The following is a 25,255-nucleotide window of genomic DNA, read 5'->3' as shown; positions in this document are numbered from 1 at the left end:
TTTTTTTTTCCAGATCAAAGTCTTTCTCTGTAGGTTTGTGTTGATCAGATTTGTGGTCTGCTGGAGATGTTGGCATTCTCCTGTAACTCTTTTGTCGGAGCCCGTGAGGGTCCAACACAAATTCCCTAACCCGGTTGGAACGGAGTCGCGAGGAATAAAACTGACACAGCTTACACGGTCATCATGGAAGGGCAAGATCTCTCTCCAAAGATCACCCATTTATTTTTCAAACAGCTTATATATCCTCACAAGAATAGAGCGGGAACACATTAGGCTATCTCCTAGGCAACCAGGTGCTTGGGCTCTGGTCACGTCTGCATCTAGCAGTCAGGTAGGCCAAGAATTAGCATCTCTATAAGACATCCTCCAAATTACAAAGGAAGGAAGCACCAAACATCTAAACTCTTAAGACTTCAGCTTAGGTCAACATCTCTTCTCAGGTAATCTACATTCTAACAAAAGAAAGCTAGGAGCAGCACATCCTGGCTTTTGTTAAGGCAGAGTTTGTCTGCAGAGCTACTGATCAGCTCAGACCGAGCTAATGGCTTTTGTGCCATATCGAAATATGGGCCCACACTCTTTTGCTGTGGCTCAAAGTTTATATTAATCCAGGACAATTCTGTATGAGTCAAACACAAATGACTTCCCTTTAAAACATGTAAAGCAGTTGCTACATTGTCAACTCCAAGTATCAAAGACTGGAGCCGGGGTGGCAGTTCAGCCATAAAGTAAAGTATTTGCTTGGGGAAAAAAATAATTAAATAAAATCCAAATAATGCCCAATAACCAACTGATAGAATGAGCTTTTCTGGGGCACAGAGCTAATCTGCCACAGATGGGGTGCCAACATCATCTGCAAAGTGGGTAGACTCTCCTTTCCTGCCCGCCTGACAGACGCCAGCAAAGTTGGCTGACACCAGGTAACCAATGTCCTCAAGCTTTTCAGGAACCTGTACCAAGAGGCCCCAGGCCTGGTTATTTATGGTAATTACAATACAGATTTCCTCACACTGCCTGGACAGAGGCAGCAAGTTCTTCATTATTCTCTTCAGTCACGTGAATAAAGAAAAAAAACACGGAGCATAAATACCATTCCTCCTTTGTAGTCAAAGGCCAGGGTGAGTTTGAGAGGAATAACTCCAAGCAGGTAATCAAACTAAAAAATAGCAAGTGCAGTAAGGGAAGTCCTTCCACCAGCCGGGAGCCATGGCTGACCAGCTTTTCCTTCTGCAGTTGGTAAATAGCAGGCCTTTATTTACCCGCAGTTGTTTTTTTCCCATCTTGAAAAATATTCAAGGCTAGTGTTTGCAATGACTTTACGTGGAAAGACAGACATCTACGTAAAAGTTAAAATAGATTTAGCCCTAATTAAATCTAGGCTGCCCAGAGAGAGGAGGGGACAGGAGCACTCGTTAAGCAGACGAAGACGTAAACACAAATGCTTTCTCTCTGAAATCCGAATTACCCCAAGCTGGCATTCATCCCTAGACACGGGCTGAGAAAAATCCCATGACTAGGAGCCACTGGGTTTAAGAACTTTAGACTCCTCATTTCAAAAAGGCGCTTCTCCTCGTGGTACAGGCAAGTACCCTCAGCTTCAAACTGGCAGCCCCATTCAAACGACCAGACTTCTCCAATGTTCCCATTTTAAGCTTGTAGCAGAGAAAACTCTCTGGTAATGAGTTCCCTGCCAGTGACGGAGCCTCTGCATCTAATTTGTCCTCCCTCCCGGCCCTGCCCAGAGAAATGGTTTACAAGTCTTGAGAGTCTGGAGGGGGAGGGGGAATCTAAAGGAATTCTCTGGAGAAGGAATGAAGTGCTATCATTGAAATCTTTATTTATGTGAAGAGAACGAGCTAAAACATTACCTCAGAACGTAAGATTACAACATCAGTGGGATATAAAGTAAATCTATTCTTAGTGGTGACACACCAGAAACCCATAATCCTTTCTCAAAGCCTTTTTGTTATTTTAATGTCCAACAAATTATCCTTTTTAAAAAAAAAAAAAGAAGAAGAAGAAGAAAACCACTTAGATTTGAGAGGTCCCTTTGGCTCCAGGAAAAGTAATTTTACCAAAAAAAAAAAAAACTAAATAAATAAATAATAAATAAAATTCCCATAACTGAGTCTTTGCTAGTCTAGTATGTAAGAGACCAAGGTAATTTCTAGCTTCAGTAGAACTGAGCACAAAGAAGTGACCACCAGGATTGGCCTCAAGTTACTATGGTAATGGTAGCCCTAAAAAGTACTGAAGCAGGGCATTTGGGGTGGCTTATTGGAAACTTTGGCCATTCTTTTATTTCTTTTTTTAAGTGGCTGTATATGGATGAGCAAGCTGCGGGACATGCTGCACTCTCTGCCTTTTTATGACAGCCACATCTGGACCAGTTACCCTTCTAATTTCTAATTACCTCAGAAAGCTGTGGTTCATTCTGGGTTTTTAAAAAAAATAAGGTTTGATCAAGAAAGGACCTCCCTCCCCAAAATCTTAGATAGGAGTGGATAGCCCAGATGATACAATGTTTCAAAGTATTTCTGTTGCAGTTTCCTCTGAGGTCTACATCCAGAACAGCTTCAAGACTGCTGGCTGAGATGATCAAGGCTCACAGATACTCTGGTCAGGACAAGACCATAATCCTAAATTTTCTTTAGATCCCTGTAAGATTATCAGTGCCCCCAGTCAGCAGGAAGTAGCCTGGAAAACTACGCCCACATTCCCCAAAAATGGATTATGGATGTTGGTCTTTGTTTAAAGTGTTGGTCACGAGTTGTTATGGATAATGATCAGGAGAAAAGCTAAACAAAGGAGGTTAGATTCAGAGTTCTTGTTTTGAAAAAAAAGGGGAAGTGCTGTGGGAGAATGCTCTTGTACAGTGTAAAGATTTGTCACCCATATTAGTTTATTAGTTTAATAAAATGTTGATTGGCCAGTAGCCAAGCAGGAAGCATAGGTGGGGCAATCAGACTAAGAGAATTCTGGGAAGAGGAAAGGCAGAGAAAGAGAGAGAGAGAGTCGCAAGCAAGATGCAGAGGAAGCAAGATGAGAATGCCTTACTAAGAAAAGGCATGGCTAAACACAGATAAGAATTATGGGTTAATTTAATTTGTAAGAGCTAGTTAGTAATAAGTCTAAGCAATAGGCCAAACAGTTTATAATTAATATAAGCCTCTGTGTGTTTATTTGGGACTGAATGATTGTGGATCCGGGCAGGACAGAAACGTCCATCAATATTCAGTATCTGCTAAGAGATCCAAAAACCATCCTAGGGAATTGGGATAGCTATACCTATATGAAGTTCAACCTTGGTTTTCTTTTCTTCTTCTTCTTCTTCTTTTTTTGCATGTGTATGATGTATGTATGCATGTGTGTATATATGTTCACGTGGTGGGTCACACATATGCAGGTGTGCGTGCATGTGTTTGTAGAAGCTGGAGGTTAGTGGCAGGTGTCTTCCTGAAGCAGGGTTTCTCACATGATTTGATTTATCTAGGTAGTCAGCTTGCTCCAAACATCCCCTATCGAGCTCCTAAGCACTGGGATTATAAATGGGACACTAAGTGGGTCCCAGTTTGTGGAGCAGAATTCACACGGACAGCAAGCACTTACACAACTGAATAGACTCAGAGAGGATAGCTATCAGTGCACCAGTATCCTGTCTGTAAGATGGGACTAATACACACTCATCTCAAAAGATTGTCCTTAGGATAAACTTAGCTTTATGCAGTCGGATGCAACCTATATCTGACTTTCAAGGAGTCCTTGATCAGACCATAACCAGAAGGCTTTGGGAATCAAGAGAGAAACAGTACCTATGACCGTTGACACTTACTTAGCAGAACAAACTTGCTTAAACACACCACTTCCTGTCTCTGAACACCCACACCCACACCCACACTGTTTCTCCTCTCATTGGAAAATGACTGCACGGGGGTAGAGGAGGAGTAAGACCATCTGGTCCGTTCCCTACACACACAGAATTGGAAAAAGGTGCCCAGGTGTCACCTGTCTTCTCGTCGTTTATCTAAGGGCCGGCAGGAGTCAGCTGTGAGCCACATGTTCAGTCACCTCCTGAGCCAAAAGGGGGAGGGGGCTGGGAAGCCAGAGCAGCAAAAATGGCAGCTCTCCCACTGCCCATTCTCCCAAGCTCTTCTCCCCACACCCGCATCCTGCTTTGAGTCACACTTTATATTTCTCTTTGACAAACCCTGGTGCTTCCCCTCTTGAAGACTGGCATACTGCCTCTTTTGAGTCAACAGGGTTCCAGAAGGAGGTGGATTGACCCTGGTGTAGCCACCTGCAGAACTTCAACCAAGTCCATCTCCAACTGGTCCATGCCAGCCCAGCTCTACTTCAGGGTCACAGAAGTAAGCACAACTCAGAAATCCAGTTGTTTTCTTCTGGAGCCACATAAGTTCCTCTGGGATCAAACACATGGGTCTGGTCCTTCTGAACAAGGTGTATTTTCACTTCTAATCTTTAGCCCGACACACAGCAAACAAAGGTAGTGAAACAGTCCTGCCTGTCTGCACTCCCTAGTGACAGAGAGCAGATCCCATCAAGAGACTGGCTTAGAAAGTGTATTTAAAGGGAAAAGTAAATCGTATTCTTTTGCCAAGGAAGTGCGAGATTCCTGAGAAAGTGCAGTGGTGGCATCTCTGGGCTGGTCAGAAGCCATGCTGTGGTGTTCATGGCCACAGTGGAAAGCGGGAAGACCGCCACCGCTGGAATAGGGAACTCAAGTTTCATGCACACTGTGATCTTGTGCACAGCAGGGGCTCCCAGACTCTGTAACACACTATTCTTAGAGGCACATAAACCGGCTCTACTACGTAGGCTCCCTTTTATCTTTGATAGGTTCTTTCTTACTCCCACAAACAATTGCACAACAGCCATGGGAGCAGAATTTATTATGACTTAAGGGCAGAACAATACAGTCCTGACAAGTACGGCTTATAAAGATGAACTAACTGAATTTCAGTGATGGGTTCCTCCCACTAATTGAATGACGTATGCTTAGCCATTGCTTAAACACCTAGCACCTCAGTTTTCTCATTTATAAAATGGGGACAACGGTACCCACCCCACAGAATGGTTGGAAAGCTTGGGTGGATGAATACTTGTGATGAGTACTTTCAATAATAGCCAATAAGGTAGTTAGACAAGTATCTCATACCTGAGTGATAGAGCCAGCCTCCAGAATGGCCCCAATGACTCTTATTCCCCACCACAGTTTCTTCTATATTGACGGGATGACTGACCAATAGCACACTGAAGGGTTAATGGAGTGTGACATCTGAGAACAGCTGTAGGAAAAAACCTCTAGACTAAGACTGCAGAAGAGAGAAATGAAACTCTGAGTCTCCTCATTGCCTATGCATGAATTTCAAAGGTACTGCTTAGAGTTTGGTTTTAAATTATTGGTCCCCCCCCCAAAAAAAATAAAACAAAGCGCAGCCCCAGCCCAAACTATAATTCCCTTGGGAATTTTATTAAAGTGTTGGTCAAATTATCTTTTATTTTGCTTTTGGGGTATGCCTTTGAAGCCAGCCTGTGAGTTGGGCAGCACCATGAACCACCATGCAAGCTACCTGCCTCACCCATTCATCCTACTGAGCACACACCTGTGAGGCACGGCTTAGAAGCCCTGCCCTGAGCTTGAGGCTGGGAGCAACTGGGCAGAAAAGAGGGTAAGGGCTGGTGTTGTGAAGTAATATTTTCGTACACTGTGAAGATGTGTCACTCTGGTTGGTTTAATAAAAAAGTTAAATGGCCAATAGATAGGCAGGAATTCCAGGCATGAAGGATACTGGGAAGAAGAAGGGGGAGTTGCCAGCCAAATGCACAAGCAGGATGGGCAATACGGAGATAAGGTGATAAAGCCACGGGGCAGAAAGTAAATTGATAGAAATGGGTTAATTAAGGTTATAAGAGCTAGTTAGAAATAAGCCTAAGCCATCAGATGAACTTTAATAATTAATAATAAGTCTCCATGTCATGATATGAGAGCTGACCAGTGGGACAGTGAAGGCGTAAGTCACAAACAATGCCACACCAGTATGGAATTATGATTAATAGGGTGGTATTTATTTAAAGGGGAAAAAACTTACAGATCACCGTCCCAGACAACAGCCCTCTGCGCAACCAGGAAGGGAGTCTAGTCACCGGAGGAGCAGGAAGTGAAGAGAGAGAGGAGAGGGAAGTGGCCGCTTTTTTAAAGGGAGAGAGACCACACCCCAATGGGCTGGTATCTCAGCGGCTATAGGCTGGAGGAGCGGGAGGACCTCCCGCAACAGGACAGAGAAAGACTCGCTATAGGCTGGCCCTTCTGGAGTTTGAGGTCTGCCAAGGAAGACAAAGCAAGAAATTAAGTACCATAAAATAGGTCAAGGTTTATGAGAAGAGGTATGGGATAATGTAGCTACATAGGAGAGGGCCACCCAGCCAGGACATGGGGACAGGGAGAGCATCTGGAGGAGGGGTAGCTGCTCAGAGGATGTATATGATTTAGAGATGCACACCCAATCTGGATCTCTGGCTAAGAGGGGAGCAATGTAAGGGTATCCATAGGCAATATGTCAATGCCCTGAGCAAGAGAAAAGAGGCCTGGGCTAAGGACAGTGGTCCAGGCATTAAAATCCAGAGTAGAGGGATTACAGAGAGCTCCCTAGGCAGGAAGACTTCCTAGGGGAGACACATCCTGGCCTCTAGTAGATTCCAGCCTGTGTCTGAAAGCCAGACTTTCTCTCTCTAGGGTTCATAGGCAGGATCATGACTCAGAAGGCTGCTAGTCTACCTCTATGGTCTACACATCCAGATTGCATAGTTCATATCGTATGTCAGATTTTTTGATCTGGAATCAACCAAGACACATGCCTCTGAATTGGTGTGTGAAGTCATTTCCAAGAATTGGAAGAGGAAGACACTCTTCTAGAGTGGGTGACACCTTCTGGTGGCAGCACAAACATACAAATTTCCACAGGAAAAGCAGTACTTCCTGGCCTGCCTACCTTCACTTATTGCTGACGAGTCTGTCTCTCCTGATGCTGCTACCAACTTTAGCTGATGTCAGAATCTAGCTTTTGCTTTTCCAATGTGGGCTGAAGACCAGGGGTTATCCAGGAATCCTCCAGGCCTTTAGTACCAGACTGGGACTATAGAGGATTCAGTCTCATATACTGAAGTTATGGGGTTTCCCAGCCTTTCTAGTGTGCAGAGAGCTATTGTAGGACTACTCATTCTTATCTAATAAATTCCTTTCATACCCTAACCCTAACCTATTCATTCTATCAGTTCTGTTCTTCTAGAGAATCTTAATACACAGGGGTTATGACTGGACACTCTCCACCCATTCCCACCAGAAACCCTGGGTGGTCAAGAGCTTTGTGACTAGTTGACAGAGCCATTCTTAGAGGCTCATGTAGACAGCAAGAGACCAGCTAGCAACCCTGGAGGCTCTATGCTCCAGACACTCGGGGTCTAACAAGGATGAGGACAACCAGCAGATACTCAATGTTAATCTTCCAAAGTATCAGAACCCACTGCAATATTTTGATCCAAACACAGTGATGAACCTAGGAGGGAGGCCTCAGTGGAAGAAGCCGGTTCCCTAGCAGGCAGAGTCAAGTCTGATCTGATCAACTCCCAGGGAGCGTCAAACTTTTTAAGGACCTTTTCTTTCTTCTTGACTAGAAACTTCCCTTTGAAGAACCTGTGCCTCAGAGCTGGGCAGAAGAGCTCTGTGGATGTACAGATGGATAAAAAATGTTGTCAGTCACATCTAGGTGTGAATAGCCTCAGCTACTGCAGCCTTTTCCTTGGAGTGAGAGTCTGGTCCCAGGAGACAATGAACTGAGGTAAGAGCAGGTGGGAAAACCTGGCCTGACATGGGGAGAGAGTAGACATGATTTGCTGAACTATTCTAGAAAATGTACCAAAAATCTTAATACACTAAAAATGAAAACAGTCTGCGGTCAAAATGAGATAACCCTTAATATAATGACTTTTCCACAACCAGAGTTGTGGCTCTTTTTCTAGCTCACTCTCTGGAAAATGGTTTTAGGGTGCTTCAGTCTCTGTCCTATCCAACTTGATTTCCTCTGCCGGGACTTATCCTGAAGGGAGCCCTGTGGATTATTCTGTGAGCTCCTAGGGGCCTGACAGCTCTGGACTTTCTTACCCGTGTTGTCTCTGAGTTGTCTACTTTTGCTTTCCTGAACATAGCGGTGACTACTTGGAGGTTTTTTCTGGTCCATCAGATGCCTTACTGCTTTTTCTGCAGCACAGATGCTGATAATGTTCATGTACAGAAATTGGTGCCTCCCCCAACCACTTGAATGCTAACGTTCATGCTTTGACTATCAAGTGGTTTCACTACCTTCTTGTTTTTATGAGTTTTGTTAAAATCTGAACACTACCTTGTCATCACGGTCAGCTTGTGGCTCTCATGGTTTACAAGTAGTGTAGGCAAAGAATAGATTCAGAGAGAAACCACAGAATAAACACAATAAACAAACTTTCTGATTCTCTGAAAACAGAGGTCCTCTAAAAACATGTGGATCCATTATCTTCATCCTAGTAGCCAACCGTGGCAAAATTTCAAAACTGAGAACTTTCATACATACCTGGCTGTTTGAGTTTCTTTTTAAATTATGGTTTTTTTTTATTTTTTTGAGATTATAATTACATCATCTCCCTCTTTCCTTTCCTCCCTCCAAACTTCAAATATACTCTTTGCTCTGTGTTGAATTCATGGCTTCTTAAAATCGAACATCTAGTCTAAGTGACCCCGTGAATCCTCTGCAATCCTTGTTCCACCCTTATCTTTCCTTTGTGTTACCTGCCTCGTCCCTTTAGAGCAGAGGTTCTCAGCCTTCCTAATGCTACTGAATCCTTTAATTCAGTTCCTTTACCGTTGTGCTGACTCCCAACCATAAAACTGCTTTTGTTGATAGTTCATAACTATAATTTTGGTGCTATGAATCGTAAATATCTGATATGCAGAATATCTGATATGTTACCCCAAAGGGGGTCGTGACCCATAGGTTGAGAACCACTGCTTTAAAGAACGGAACCACGCTCGAAAGAAAGCCACCATGCATACATTATGTAAAGCTTAAGGATGAGACAAAAACTTTGAGCGATCTTAAATGTCATTTTTAATTACTCAATTAACGTTGTCAAACAGAGGAATATAGACCCAGAGATTGGTAATCTGTTGTTTTAAGTAAATGATGGTTATAAATATATATGAAGGATGATGATGCTCATAGGGGTAATTTTCCACTCAGCTGTATTCATGGCACCCAAAGGACACTGGAGCTGGAGGAGCAACATATTTTTACAAAGATAGCAAGTCTGCCTTCTGGGAAGGGAAAGGAGGCATGTTCAAGTGTCCAGAAGTCTAGGATGCTTTTCCTGGGGCCCAATTTCTCAGCCTGCTTCAGCTCTTTCCAGATACATTTTCCTAACACAGAAAAGTTCCAAGTCAAAGCTCCTCAACAACAGAAGGAAAAAAAGCTGTGACTCGTTCACACTGTCAAGATTAAATGGCAGATGTACAGAGAGGTGCCAGGCAGTGCCACAAGCAGCGTCTTCAGAGACTGATGACGTGGCAAAGCTAACAATCACGGAGAGCAGAGGCATGTGGATCTAGACGTTAGGCCACATCTCTGAGCAATCGTGGGATTTCTGAGTGTCAATGCCATGTAGCCTTTAGAGATGTACTACAGAAAGGCTGGACTGGTTACTCAGCACAGATGTACTACAAAAAGGCTGGACTGGTTACTCAACAGAGGTCCCTCCTCTCTCTCACTACAAGTCCTTCGCCTCTGTATAGAATCCTCCTCTTCTTTCTCCTCCTCACGTTCTAGAGTCAAATTCCATTCCCATTTCCTCAGTGAAGTCCTAGCTCCTTCCTAATCATTGAAATCCCTTCTGGAAGCACAGGCACCTTTATAACATTTATCCCAGATATAGTTTTTTAAATCTTTTTTTTAATATTTTATTTATTTATTATGTATACAATATTCTGTCTGCATATATGCCTACAGGCCATAAGAGGGCACCAGACCTCATTACAGATGGTTGTGAACCACCATGTGGTTGCTGGGTGTAGTAATAGGAGCGGCGGGGCTGCATCCCCAGCACCCCGGCCGCCTGCTAGCTTATGCCCGAAATAACAACACACAAACTGTATTCATTTAAACACTGCTTGGCCCATTCTCTTCTAGGCTAATTCTCACATATTAATTTAGCCCATTTCTAATCATCTGTGTGTAGCACCCCAAGGTGCGCTTACCGGGAAGATTCTAGCCTACGTCCATCCTGGGTCGGAGCTTCATTGCAAGCGTCTGCCCAGGAGAGGGGAGCATGGCGTCTCTGCTCCAGAGAGCAGCTGTCGAGTCTGAGCTCACTTCCTCTTCCTCCCAGCATTCTGTTCTGTTTACTCCTCCCACCTATGTTTTAACCTATGAGGGCCAAGCAGTTTCTTTATTGCTTAACCAATGAAATCAACAGATTGATTTATGACATTCCCACATCACTTCCCCCTTTTCTCTTTAAACAAAAAAAGGCTTTAACTTTAACATAGCAAAATTACATCTAACAAAACAGTTATCAAGCAAGAATTACAGTTACAATATTTATACCTATTTTATCTTTTATCATAACAATGGAAAACTATAACTGTCTATCTATTCTTCAACTCCATCAAAGACTCCAGAAGAATACAATATTACCTAAGCAAACAAAAAGTAAGCAACTTTTAAAACTCTAGAAATGACAGAGACATCTTGCTGCCTGGACAGTCACCCAAAGTTCCTCTGTACTGTTGGGGCCTCCATCTTCGGCCTACAGGCCCATAGTTTCCAGCAGACATTTCCACAAAGCAGGAAATTTCAAAGGCAGTCACTATCTGCTTGTCCCGAAGAATGTCTTGCAGACTCTTTCATGAATCAGGAACCCCGAAAGACCATCTCACCTTTAGGCAAGTTTAGCAGTCCTCTCTCTGTGGGTTCTCTGTGTCCAGTTTATGCAATAGTCCAGGCAAGAGCAGTTTCTTGCCCAAATGGCTATCAAACTCCATAAGGATCCTCTTCGATGCCCATCTTCCTCTTGAAGTAGATTGGTGCTGCCAGGAGCAGATTGTCTCATTGTCATGAAAAACCCTAAGTTATTAAAACATTAAATGCCATATTCTATAATCTTTGAAAGATATGAAGAATGTCTATCTAACTGAAATGTATCTCTATATATCTAGAAAATCTAACTAACATGACTACAAGCTTGACTATTACTGATGATTATCCATTAACCTATATTTCTTAATTATACATTACATTTTTTAATGAACTACACAATCACAATATCTTAAGCAATAGCAGAAATATGCATATACATATAACAAAATTGACCTTAAATCTCATCAGCTGGGAATTGAACTCAGGACCTTTGGAAGAACAGGCAGTGCCCTTAACCTTTGAGCCATATCTCCAGCCCAGTTTTTTTAAATCTTTGTGGGTGCTGGGTGATCCTTTGGTGAAATCATTCTTCTGCACTAGGCTGCAAGCTGCAAAAGGAAAATGACTGTAGAAAAGGCTGCATCCTATCCTATACTATCCTATCCTAGGACAATTGGTGCCTAGAAAATCGGTATGTAGGAATAAGGGTGTGTTGAATGATCAGATAACTAAAAATTTCTGCTTTCGCTGAATCAAGACACCAAGATCATCTGCCTCTGATTTTTCTACTTCTCCTGACCATGCCACACCAACCAGCCAGTCCTCTTTGGCATCTAGTAACCTACAGAGCTTCACATGCATGTGTATAGACGACTCTACAGAAGTCACGCCTGCTCACCAGTGAGACAGTAACCTGATGTGGTTTGCCTGGCAACCATGGTAATCTAACCACATGACTCCGCTGTCGTTGTCATTGTTTTGCTGGGTGGGGTCTTCCAGTCTTATGACTCATTGGCACAGCAGAAGATCACAGAAACTTTAAATTTCATGTAGATGTGTGATTTTCACAGACCTTCTTTTTCCTTATTCTCTGAAAACCTAGTTTGCCAAGGACAAGGATAGGACAATAATACAGCCCTAGTCCAACTTTGGGCTTTGGTTTTGCCATTTATATGAGTTTAGTCTTGAAAAGTTCTACAAATTTCTTGTGTTGTACTCTTCCTATTCAGATGGCATGTTGGAAAGAGAAAACTGAAAGGGCTACCTGAATACTAATCAGACACAGAAACAGCAACGATCAGGTAGTAATTGTATTAATAGTGATCAACATCCATAATTGTCGCTAAATTCTCAGGACAGCCCTCACAAAGTAGTTATTATTCTCACTTACAGACGAAGAACACAAAAAACTTGTCCAAGGTCACAGAAGTAGGAAAAGCAGAATCGGAACACAGTTGTCTACACACCCTTCCCAACTCACCGTCATCTAACATGTCACAATCAAGGCGTTAACTTCATGTGTATGGCAATACATTTCTTAATATCCAGCCCATGTGATCAACCATCATCTCGCCCAGAATCCCTTCCAAGAAGGGATCCATGAGCAAAATGGTGAACCCACTGATATTTAAAAGCATAGGTTATGAGCAAGGTGCATGACTGACAGACTAGGAGTTCTTTTCTAATTCTGACTGTATGTATACTTTTGCTGGTCATCCCAGTTTTCCCTTATAATGTCTTTCTAAAACTAGAATGCAAATAGGTTCCTAAGTAACAATGCTTCTTTCCTAACAGGTACTCTCACTCTTTACACGCCCAAAAGTATTCTTGATACAGACAGGTATTATTTCTACATTCTTCTCAGATCTGTGAAAGCTAGCTATGGCTTCAGGTGTCTACAGAGCTGACTGAGCCAGAATGCCATGTTGCCTACCATTAACCATTCTGTACCGGAGGAGACACTGTGGGCTGAGGACAGAGATTGTTCAGACTCAGGCTTGAGTTTCACAATATCAGAGACATAATCATTCCCCACCCCTCACCGTGTGTTTGTGCATGTGTGTGTGTTTCTTTTTCCAGTCCAAGGACAGGTGGATGCTTTAAGGTCCCAGTCAACTGTCACTACCCCTTACAAGAGTGATCTAACCTTTACAAAATCTTCACATTTCCATTGTTAGTTGCACTGGTGATTCTGCTGCGTTACCTTTCCTGCTTAAAAGTAAATTAAAACAATCTAAGAAGGCAGATAATGTTTAATGGGAAAGGGCAGCGATGGGCTAATGGTTGCTTAGCAACCACTAGACATTGTTTGCTGCCTCACTCTAAAGAAGCCACGTTGGTGGCTGTAATCCTCCTGCAGCCCCTGGACAGTGTACAATGCATGAAAATTCCCTCTGGGCCCAAACAACTCCATTCTTTGTCTTGCGGATGTTTCCTTGTTCAACCCCAAATGGAGAACACACACTGCTTAATTCCTGAATATTCTACTGCTGACACCTTTCTAGAACTCTGGGTGGGTTCTCCAGATCTTCCTTCGGGTGGCACTACTTAGGGTACGCATCCTTCTCCCCACCCCTTTGGTTTCTCCTCCTGTTGATCAATGACCAATCCTCTTAAATATTTTTGGAGGTCAAACAAGATAATTGATTGGTTGTTTGCCTCATCTTCCTTCCTTCCAGGAAAGTCTTGAATGCTCAGTTTCTTAATTTTCTGACAGTCGAATTTTTTACAACTAGAGAATGAGAAAACGAAAAAAAAAAAAGGAGAGAAAAGTACACTAAGTACACTGAGAATTTTTAAGACTGTAAACATAGACAATAAGAAAGAAGACTTATTTTTTACTTTTTATTGATTCCTTGTGAATTTTATTCCATGCACCCCAATCCCACACATCTCCCCATCCCTCCATATCTGCTCTCTGTCCTTGCAACCTCCCCACCAAATGAAGACAAAAAATTAAAAAATAATAAAAACCTAGCCATGGTAACTGCAGTGTGTCACATAGCTTTTGCCCAAACAGCTTTAACAGTGAATGTTCACTGCAATTAGACATTGGTCTGATGGAGGTCTCTGGCTTCTGCTACACTATCAGTGCTGGATCCTCCGGGATGTCCTGTTGTTGCCCTGTGTCATGGAGATCCGGCAGCTTTGCTTCTGCGGACCAGCCCCTTCACAGGCTCCAGCAGTTCTTAGATGGGGTGGATGTTGGGGTTTGCCAGCTCAAAAGTCCTGGATCTGGACCTGGGTGATAGCTGAGCAGGTTAGCCCGCCTACTCTCCTGCACCTGTACCGAGGGCCAGCTCTCCTGATGGTCCCAGGAGAAGGGCAGGACTAGCTCTCCTGGCTGCAGCAGCTGGATGGCAAGTGGTGGGATCAGCTCTCCCATGCTCACAGCTCATGCCATCAGGACCAGCTCTCCCATGCTCACAGCTCATGCCATCAGGACCAGCTCCGCATGCTCACAGCTCATGCCATCAGGGCCAGCTCTTCCATGCCCATGCCACAAGGGCAGTTTTCCAACACTGTCCTGTAGAGGGGCAGGGCCAGATCAACAGAGTGCCAAAGCTAGCAAGGGGAGGGCCAGCTGCCCCACTCTTAGCCTGGGTGGGGAGTGGACGGGTAATAATTCTTACAATATTTACATTAGTTTGTCTTGATGATCATGATGAGTCTCAAAATCCCCAAACTACTTTACCTTTGCTGTCCTTAGGTCCTAATGTGACTGAAAGTGGGTCTTATGTGCCCTACACTAGAACACAGTTTCAGAGTGATTGTCCAAGATGGCTTGCTGAGCAGGGGAAAGTACATAGGAGCCAAATTGTTAGCTACAGTGTAGCCTGAAAACCCAAGTGTGCTAAAACAAGTATTTCCACAGATGTGAGAAACTTAAAGATATGTCAGGACTAACTGTGCGAATTAGTATTTATGGCCACATGCATACCTCCCTACAGAAAAGCTCTATAACCTTCTTCAGCTCAAAAATCAGCAACATAGGAGATGAGAAAACAGCATTCTGTATTATCTCTGCTTTCAGAAATATATATTAAGGACGATTTAGTGCAGAAATATCTCTGGACAGGTAAAATGAAAGAATCTTTTTGTTCCTTGGTCAATTAAATCTATCAGTGAATATTTATTAAACACTTGCCACATATGAAAATGTTGTGGAATATTACATTAACTAGGCAAAGACGTGTTACATTTGTTTATGCTGCCAAATATCACTTTAACTGTGTAACCAGGTGTTACATTTGTTTATGCTGCATTTGTTTAATTATGTAAAGATGTGTTTCAGCTTGCCTGCCTAAGGCACCAGATTGGTATAATAAAGAGCTGAACAGCCAATAGCAAGGCAGGAAAGGGATAGGTGGGACTGGCAGACAGAGAATAAGTAGGAAGAGAAATCTAGGCTTGGAAGAAAGAAGAGGAAGAAGAAAAAGGAAGAGAATTAGGAGAAAGAGGGGACACACCTGGGGGAAGAAAAACCAGCCAGACATGAGCAGCAGTGAAAGACAGACAGAAGGAAAGAAAAGCAAAAAGCCCTGAGGCAACAGGTAGATAGACACGATTACTTTAAAAGAGCTAGCCAGAAAAGAGCCTAAGCTAGGCTGACCATTCATTCATAAGTAATAAGAAGTTTCCATGTCATGACCTGGGAGCTGGTTGGTAGCCCAAAAAGAGAAAGCGTGGTACATGAGACAGTGGGAAAAGTCCTGCAGATGCAGCATTGAAAGTAAAAGGCCTGTGAGACCATGGGCCATAGACTTGGGGACAAGAACTTGCACTGACGGAGCACGTATTACATGCTATATTTGTGCACATTTATAAAATCCGTACAATCCATATAAACTTAATTTATACAATCATATTGAATATATAAACTAAGAGCTGACTCCAAAGGCAGTCCTTTCCTTAGTTCAACACAGGAACTTAGCACTGTGGAATTCTTTGTGGCAAAGTCTGAGATGTGGTTCAGACAGTTCCAGAGAAACAGCTCTTACCTGGAATGCAAGGGAGTCGGTCATGAGGGCCTGATTATCCTGAAGGTCCGAGAAGTTCATACGTGCACTGACCACGTCAAAGGAACAGAGAATCTGAACTGGTAACCGAGTGCTTATCCATGCCTGGTCCTGTGCTACACTCTACATGCTATTCTCAACAACTCTCCAGTATAAGCTCAGGACACTCCACAGAGGCCAGAGTGTCTGCAGCCCGTGTGTGCCCAGAGCCTGAAGTCATATTCCAAAACTGAGCTTTTCTATGATCGTGTCTTCATTCACACCGTAACTTAAAGACAGGGTTTCATGTACCCCGAGCAGATAGTTTGAACTCATCACATAGCAAAGGATAAACTTGATTTTCAAATCCTCTTGCCTTCACCTCGTGAATACATGTGATGGATAACCAGTAACTACAACCTGCAGGCCTGGATTACTTAAGGTACCACATATGGATTATTTTCTGTGTTCGGCAAAGCTGCTGAGTCACTAACAACCATGCAATGTCTAAGATTTAGTCTATAGTGTTCTCTATTAGATTGCATTAACTCATCTTCGCGTGTACCAGAATCACTTCAGAGGGAAAAGAGAGGAGGTGTTCAAGAAATGTTTCTCAGATATTACCAGGGTAGGAATCCAAAGGGACTCAAGCTTCACTGCTTCACCACTCCCTGTGACATCCACAATCGCTTCTAGTATCATCCACCTTACAAATAAATACAATTGTACACTATCCATCAAATAATAAAACCTCGAGAGCTGAGACATTTAGCCTGGAGATAACGTGATATATTAACTTCTTGATCAAATGCCAGAGCTTACAGATGAAATGAAACAGACATCAATAATTACAGCTTGTACTGTCGTTGGTTTCTAAAGCTCCAGGTTCAATGAACAAGTAATAACTGGACAGACACACCCTTCAGGAATGAGAGGTGGGAAAGGATTACCTCATTCCATGCCTGTAACTAAGCAAGCCCCTCACAGCAATTTAACAAGAGGTGGCCCAAAACTCAGGAGGTGGCAGGTAGCAATTGCTCAGGTGGCACCATACACAGGGAGAAACCTGGCACAGGAGCATTTATTAGGAGGGGAAGCACTGCCCAACCCTTCCCTTTCTTTCCTGAATATTATTACCCTAAGAAGTCTGATCTGAATGTAAAAGACACATACTAAACACCCAATGTTCGAAAAATGCCTCTCACATGGAAAATTTTATTGCTTTTTCTTGAATTTAAAATGGGATTACTAATATCAATAATATATAATTATGTCTCAGTTAATTCTTAATTTTACAAGCAGATCTGAAAACATAAGATACTCTGTGGCATTTCATAAATTGTCCCACCAGAGCCAATAGCTGGGTTCCAAAGATCAGATTCACCAAAGCCAGAAAGGCAAGAAGCTACTCAGAGGGCACTGCTGTGGTTGAAGACCCTGACGACAGCAACAACCACCCACAGAACATTCACCAGTGAGCAGACGCAAAGGACAGATGCCACAGAGGCAACTACTTCATCCCAACCCCAGAGCAAAGAGCAATGATTCCCAAGTTTCTTTATGGCCACCACAATCTGCCACAGTTGTTCTTCACTGAGGTCAAGGGTCCCTTCCCCAGTCAGTCTGCTGAGTATGTGAGACGTGAGGAAATTTTCCTTTCAAGGAGGGCAGTATGGAGAAGAAACAAAACAAATACACACGAAAGACTGTACCTCTGCATATTTATCAAAGCCTACAGAGTACTCAATCGCCAAGGTGGAAGATGCTTAGTTTACTTTAGTATCTTATGGTAAAGAACATATATGCTCAAGGCTCAGTGAAAATGTTATAGAAGATGGAGGTGAAACAGTCAGGGGATGGGAAGGAATGCTGTACATGCTATCTTCTAGACCTGAAGGCCAGTGTGCATATGAACCCACGAGGCATGCACAGGATCAAGCCAGTTAACATTCCAACACAGATGGGAAGAATTCATGAAGACCCACGCCTAGCTGAAGAGCTACTGGCAGGTGTTGGCTGTTGGATGAGGACATTTTTTGGAGTAGTGATCATTTGTAGGTTTCCCCAGCTCTGGTGGAACTAATCACACCCATATGTATGCAGGCAGCACTAATAAGACTCAGTAGGTTATCGTCATCATCATCATCATCACATTTAATTATGTAAATGTGAGGGGACATGTTGGCGAATGAGAGGGGAGAGTTGGGGTGGATGTGATCAAGATATGTTATATATATATATATATATATATATATATTGAACTGTCAAAGAACAAAAATATTCTTTAAAGGTACACATACACATTAATTTAAATGTCTCAATACGTCACTGAAACTTAAGAGCACACTGAGCTTGTTAGCATAAGGTTAAAGTTTGAAAATAAAGACGTGTTCTGATTAATTCATAGTAAACGTGCATCAAGTGACCTGAGGAGATGGCTCAGTGCTGCAAGTTAGAGGCCTGGAGTTCAAATCCCGAGAATGCATGTAAAAGTTAGACAGCCATGATAGCCTCTGTAATCCTAGAACTCATAAAGTAGACAAAGGTCAAGCTGACTAGCTGAGCTGAATACATGCGTGCACACACACATACACACAAATACACACCACACACATATATACACAGTGAGTGGGGAAAAGCCATAAAATATGCTGCCCTGAGTTCAGAAAGCTCCCAGCTGTACAGTGTCCTGTCAGGTCTATGACCAGGTTAGAAGGCTCTGATGCCACAAATCTACATTTGCTTTTGGAAAAAGATGTTCATACGTACATTCTGTCTAAATACTGCTATTTATTTTATGAAAGTTAGAGCTAAGACTCTAGTAGAGTGTAAATTTAAGCCAATGAATAAACAGCTTTAAAAAATATTAAATTGATATGCAAAGTGTTTTTGCCCCTGCCAAAGACTAAAAATAAAAGCAAACTTTGCCAACATACAAAAAAAACTTGCATTGCATCTGAATTTGATGACCACATTTCAAAATGGGACTGGACATAACATCAATTTATTTTCCCAAACTTTATTATTGATTAAAAATTACCATCTGATTGAAAACTCAGCCTTGTATAACGTATTTAGTTATTAAGATATATATTTCCAAATACATAGCATTAATCTTTCCCTAACAAAATCATGGGGAGATGACTTGGTGGATAAGAGAACCTGTTGAACAGCAGGAGGACCTGAGATTGGATCCCCAAAACTCATGTAAAAAACAAGGATGGGGGCTGGAGAGATGGCTGGGCTGGAGAGATGGCTCAGAGGTTAAGAGCATTGCCTGCTCTTCCAAAGGTCCTGAGTTCAATTCCCAGCAACCACATGGTGGCTCACAACCATCTGTAATGAGATCTGGTGCCCTCTTCTGGCCTGCAGGGATACACACAGACAGAATATTGTATACATAATAAATAAATAAATATTTTAAAAAAAAAAAAACAAGGATGGCCGCAGACAGGTCTGTAACCCCAGAGCCAGGGCTGCAGAGACAAGGACAAACCTTGATGGGCTCCTGTCTCACTCCAGGCTGGATGAGGTCCCAACTCAAACAAGGGGAGTGTTGCACTAGCACACCCCACCCACCTACACCCACCCACCCATGCACACCACACACACACACACACGGAACTTTCTCACTGACTGTTAATAACCTAAGTTACTAAAGGACTTCAAAGATTAGACAAAAGGTGTAAACCATATGAGATTTGAAGTGTGAGGTTTACAGCTGTAACCAAATGTTCCAATGACATTCTATCTCTGTCTGAGGTCTGCCCCTCCTTTATCTGCCTGCCCCAAAATACAGTGCTTGAGATTTATGATCAGTTGCAAAAATCAGAGTTTAACTGCTGATTTACAGTCTTGGCTGAGGTATTTAACTGTCATCAGAACTAATTATAGCCAGCTTGAGATTACATATTCAAACTCTCCTTTTGGTGAAAGAAATAGAATGTTCTGCTGAAATCAGAAACATCCCGAGGGCTCCTAAACAAGAATGCACTACCAACTTTACTTCTCAAAACCAGTGCAGTAAAAGCTGAAAATTACTGTTCCTCAGTAAGTTGTTCTGACCTGAAGTACTTAGACAATAAATCATGTAACATTAATGCCATACCAATGGTCTAAAACATATTAATCTCACTCAGCAGGAACTGACAATCACATTACTAATCTAATTCAAGCATTCTGGAGGTAGTAAATGAACAAGTTGAAGCTTCAGGAACCATAGTTATTACTGATCCACAAAGAACCCTTATTTCAGTGTAGCCCTGACTACAAGCATGCCTTGGGCAACACCGATACTCTAGGAATAATGCTGCCGTTTTATTGTTCTAAGGAATAAGTTAAATTAAAGCTCATCCCAAATAAAACTAATTCCAAATAAGAGACGAGCATACAGAAAAAGCACTGTGCTGCTTTCTCACCCAACCCCTCCTTCCTCCCCTCTACCCACAGCAGTGCACCCACAATCCACGTCCACACAAGTAGGGAACTGAGTGCTCTTCTCTGACCACCTTCCCTCAGCTAAGCTCCAGCTGTAAGAGCACTGGCTGCTCTTCCAAAGGATCCGAGCATCCACATAATATCTCGCGAATATCTACATATCCTAGGGGATATGATGCCTCTTTTTTGGCTTCCACAAGTATCAGACAAGCACACAGTACAGAGACATACATGCAGGCAGAACACTCCATACATATAAAAGGGGAATAAATAAGTCTTGAAAAGCAGAGGCAAACTGCTGGCACTGGTGTGGGTGAGCAGGGCCTTGCTGATTAGACGGAGGAGTCGGAGCCTCCACAATCTGATCCTGACTAAAAACTCCACCAAAGTCTGAGAGGGGGAAAAGTGCTGGCAAAAGTACTAGCCTTAGTGAACGTAACGACAAAGAAAACAAGGTGGACGCCCAAGGAGAACGCATGTTCTGAGGACCTTACATAAGAAACCAGCCACATGAGGAACTTCGGGGGAAACATTCCTGCACTGTGAAGCATACATTCACTCACTCGGAGTACACAGTACTCAGGAACATTTATAAATGGACACCTTTCAAAGGTATGAAGACAAGTCGGTGGATATCCAATCTCCTAGATCTCAGTTCTCAACTAAATGGAAACAAGATTTGACATTTGGTTTTATTATTATTATTATTATTATTATTATTATTATTATTATTATTATTATTATTGTTTAGACAGGGTTTCTTTGTGGACCCTTGGCAGTCCTGAAACTCACTCTGTAGACCAGGCTGGCCTCAAACTCACAGAGATCCACCTGCCTCTGCCTCCTGAGTACTGGGATTAAAAGTGTGTGCCACCACCACCCGGCAACATCTGGCCTCTTAATGAGCAACAAATTATTCACTAATTCTTTATATAAAGAAAACTTCCATATCACCGTAAGTTAATGAAATTGTTATTACTTTAAATCTAAAAATAATATAACTAAAATCATGACTAATTTTTTACAGTGTCCACATTTAGTCTTGCCAGTTATCGAATGACTGATTTCCATTAGGACTGTAAAACACATGCCTAAGGACAATGACTCCCAGGTATTAGTTCTCTCTTTAGCCTCATTAACTCATTTCATCTTTCAAGTGGCAGAGGAAGAGGTAACAACATCCAGAGTTGTGATATCCTGGGTTACAACCCAGGATACAACCTGTCTAGCACAATCGGACCATTTCCTTTTCAAACAACAATCACAATTTAAAGAATGACATGGTAGAGAAATAGTTAGAAAGAGATTTTCTAGGCAAAGCTGAAATCATTCTCCAGAGATGTTATGTCCACTTTTTACTGGAGTGGGAGGTCCTTCTGTCTATGTGTTGCTTTTACCATTTTACTGTAATTATGCCCACTGACATTACACAAAAATTAATCAATTGCTTTTACTATGTGACTACAAAATATGAATTATACTGCCTCCATAAAGAATCAATAATTATTCTTATAACATTGAAGTAATTAAAGACACTGGTAAAGTCATTAACAATTGAGAATTTTTATATTTATGACTAATCTATTATAAACAAAAGCCAATCTGAAAAACACAATTCTAGAAAAAGTACAGTCATGCTAAGAATAGATAAGGAAGTACAAGGACCTCATAGGCTATGCTAGACCTAACAGAAGAAACACAAAATTGATTTTAAACTGTAGGTTTATACAAATAAATAAAACTCTTCCCATCTTGTACATATGCTTAAAATTTCTTACACAAATATAAAAATGCTTATTTCCTTTACAAACTTTCTAGAAAAAAGAATGAAAAGAATTTATAATCAGCTCCCAAGTTTTAGGCTTATTTTTTTCTACCCTTATCAATTTTCTGACATTTTAAACCTAAGCAGGAAAATATTTTTGGTAAATGAAGCAGGCCAGTCAGTCTCTCAATGAACATCCTGAAGAACTCTGCGAGGCTACATATATCCCATGTTGCTTTTAGTTTCCCATCTCTTCTTTGCTTCAAACCTAAAACGAGGAGCATAAAAATCTCAATTTATTTCTAAAATAAAATAACTTGTTTGGTAAGTGACCAAAGCACTGCAATTTCACAACTACCACAGGCTGAGGAGACACCTCCTCGTTATAACCCCATGAGATGCCTCCCTGTTATAACCCCACAGGCTGAGGAGACGCCTCCCTGTTATAACCCCACAGGCTGAGGAGACGCCTCCCCGTAATAACCCCACAGGCTGAGGAGATCCCTCCCCGTAATAACCGCACACTCATTCTACTGACACATACAACAAACCGGGTTCAATGAATAAGCAGACTTTCGGCAATTCCTACCAAGTAAATAGAACCATGACTTTTTTTTCTTCAATTTTTAAACATTATTATATGTTGCATGTCTGAGTGTTCTGCCTGCATGTATGTCTGTGTACCATATGCATGCCTGGTCCCCAGAAGCCAGAAGAGAGCCTCAAATCCCTTGAATTGCACAGTTGTTGAGTCACGATGTGTGTGCTTGGAATTGAACCCTAGTCTTCCTAACAGCTGAGCCATCTGATCCACCCAGGACAAAGTGAACTTACCCCCACGCCAGTTTCTTCTTCTTTCGAGCAGCCTGTGAGTTTTCAACCTCCTTTTTGGCTTTAACAAACTTGTGGCAGGCAATTGCTTTGGCAATTTTTACACCAAGCTAAGAATTATGGAAGAAAAAAGGGGGAAAAATGTAAAAAGAAATATCCTAACTAATGTAGGAATTAGTACAAAATCTTGGGCACACAGAGTTCAAGAGCTGTGACTGAAAAGAAGAAATGCTACACTTGGGCCCGACAAAGCATAACCAACACACAGACATGGCTTCTCCTGCCCTTCACCACTCAAGTCCTCTACTCCAGTTGCACCATCCATCCCCTGGATGAAATCCTTCCCAAACTCGGACCCTTTGAGGGTCCACAAAGGTAGTAATGAGGCCCTTCAAGCTATTCCAGCAATTCTGTAGGCTGAAGAGGAATTTTCCCTGATAAGGCTGCGAGCAGACTGACAGAGACATCAACTTTCTTTGCTCTGGGCTAGAATTACAGCAGCTCAGTATGGTCACATCAGTTATCTCATGCTGATCAGAAGCTCTGATTGGCAGCCACAGATGGGATTAATGAAACATGGGGAAGCTAATTACTACTTCATAAATGCACTCTGCATGATGGGCAACAGCTTTTAAGTCTCTGAGAGAGAAAAGAATATAAGGGGAGTCAGAAAGTAAAGAAGCTGAACTCCAGGACCTAGCTGTGTCCTGGGCAGCAGCCCTGTTCATGCTTCCCTGACTGCTAACTGCTGGCCCTAAAAGATTCATTTAACGTGAACCCCAATCCAGATGTCTTCTCTAGCTCAGCCTGTTAAGTTCTTGCCTCTGTATTTCTCTAGCACTTGCTACACTGCAAAGTATTTCCCAGGAAGCATCTCCAGAGCAGCAATGCCAGTATGCAACTTTCAGGGGGTATGTAAACTACGCATCCATACGCATGACTCAGATCCATGAAGAATCAAGGTGAGGGCAGGTGGGATAGTGGGATACACCTGGAATCCCAGGCAAAGGGACGCTGCCCAAGGAAGCAAAGCTGTGCTGCAATAATCAACACCAGGCCGCTCAGGCAGGGCTGCATAGCTACTAGACTCTGCCTCAAAAACAAAGGAAGCTTTAAATCAATGAAGGCTTTCGATCTTTCTGATGTTTCTTGGCATTCCTATTCCTTCATCCAACTAAGCACATATTAGGAGACAGGCAGACTTGCGGAGAAGAAACACAGGAAGCCATTCAAATTAGCCTATCAAAATCTGAGTGTTAGAGAATTGCCTGGCTGAGAGTCTAGTAAGGCATGGTTGGAAGTGAAGAGTTCACGCGCAAGAAGTAAACTTAGGCAGATGAAGTCTGTAATGCTTGACACATCTCTCAGATGTTCTTGGGGAAAACAGAAAAGGGGTAATCAAGATCTCTGGAATTTACAAGCTTGAGACAAACAGACCTGGCTTTTCAGTGCAGGAAGGAAACACACATTCTCTTTTCTCTCTCAATGGAAGAAAGGTAACAGTCACACTAAGGTGTTGACATGGTTACCAGCATTACAGCCATGGAAAGGACCAAGCAGGATCCGAATACCCACTTGATGTTGTAGGAGGCTGCTTGTTCGTTCCCTGGCCGCCCAGACCCCCGAAATAATTACACAGAAACCATATTATTTGCAATACTGTTTGGCCAATAGCTTAAGCATATTTCTGGCTAACTCATATCCTAAAGTAACCCATCTCTATTAATCTGTGTATAACTACGTGGCTGTGACCTATCAGCAAGGTTTTGGCATATGTCTCTGGCGTCAGCTCCATGGCTTCCTTCTCCCAGCATTCAGTTTAGTTTTCCCGGCCTAGCTCTGTTCTGCCCTGCTCTGCTATAGGCTCAAAACAGTTTCTTTATTAACCAGTGGTATTCACAGCATACAGAGGGAAATCCCACATAAATTTAAGAAGGCAAAGTAACCTCAATATCTTCTCAAAATCCAAACCAATGCTAGCTGTACAACTGTATAAGAACATTTACTCCTAACCTCTATGAAGGCACAGGCGCTTGCTCCTGCCAGCCACTGGAGACACAGCACTAAACCACATAGGACTCTCACACTGGGCCCCCCCAAAAAGGCAAAGAACTAGGCAGGGAGACGGTTCCATAGGTAAAATACTTGTCATACAAGTGTGAGGACATGAATTTGAATACCTGGACACCCCCCCCAATCATAAATCCAGGTATGATAGCAAACACATCTGTAATTCTAATTTGTATGAGGAATATGGGAGGCAG

The 25,255-nt window shown here is 42.5% G+C and overlaps 1 protein-coding gene across 5 annotated transcripts in view; it reads right to left on the bottom strand.

The window, feature by feature from the left end:
* Window positions 1–21,942: 21,942 nt before the first annotated feature.
* Fam204a (family with sequence similarity 204 member A) overlaps window positions 21,943–25,255 on the bottom strand; it is a 30,103-nt gene continuing 26,790 nt past the window's right edge. For all 5 annotated transcript variants that reach the window (XM_041662050.1, XM_041662053.1, XM_041662052.1 and 2 more), the window contains 2 exons: window positions 22,995–23,101; window positions 21,943–22,428 (listed from right to left, as the gene is read on the bottom strand). In XM_041662050.1, coding sequence (XP_041517984.1) covers window positions 22,377–22,428; window positions 22,995–23,101 — 159 coding nt within the window. In that variant the 3' untranslated portion in view covers window positions 21,943–22,376. The remainder of the gene's footprint in view (window positions 22,429–22,994; window positions 23,102–25,255) is intronic.

The sequence above is a fragment of the Microtus oregoni genome, unplaced genomic scaffold (assembly GCF_018167655.1).
Source record: "Microtus oregoni isolate MIOR12 unplaced genomic scaffold, Mior012 000012F_ref0000307, whole genome shotgun sequence".
Taxonomy (NCBI): domain Eukaryota; kingdom Metazoa; phylum Chordata; class Mammalia; order Rodentia; family Cricetidae; genus Microtus; species Microtus oregoni.
The sequence above is the reverse complement of the archived record's forward strand: the minus strand, read 5'-3'. Positions and strand labels throughout refer to the sequence as shown.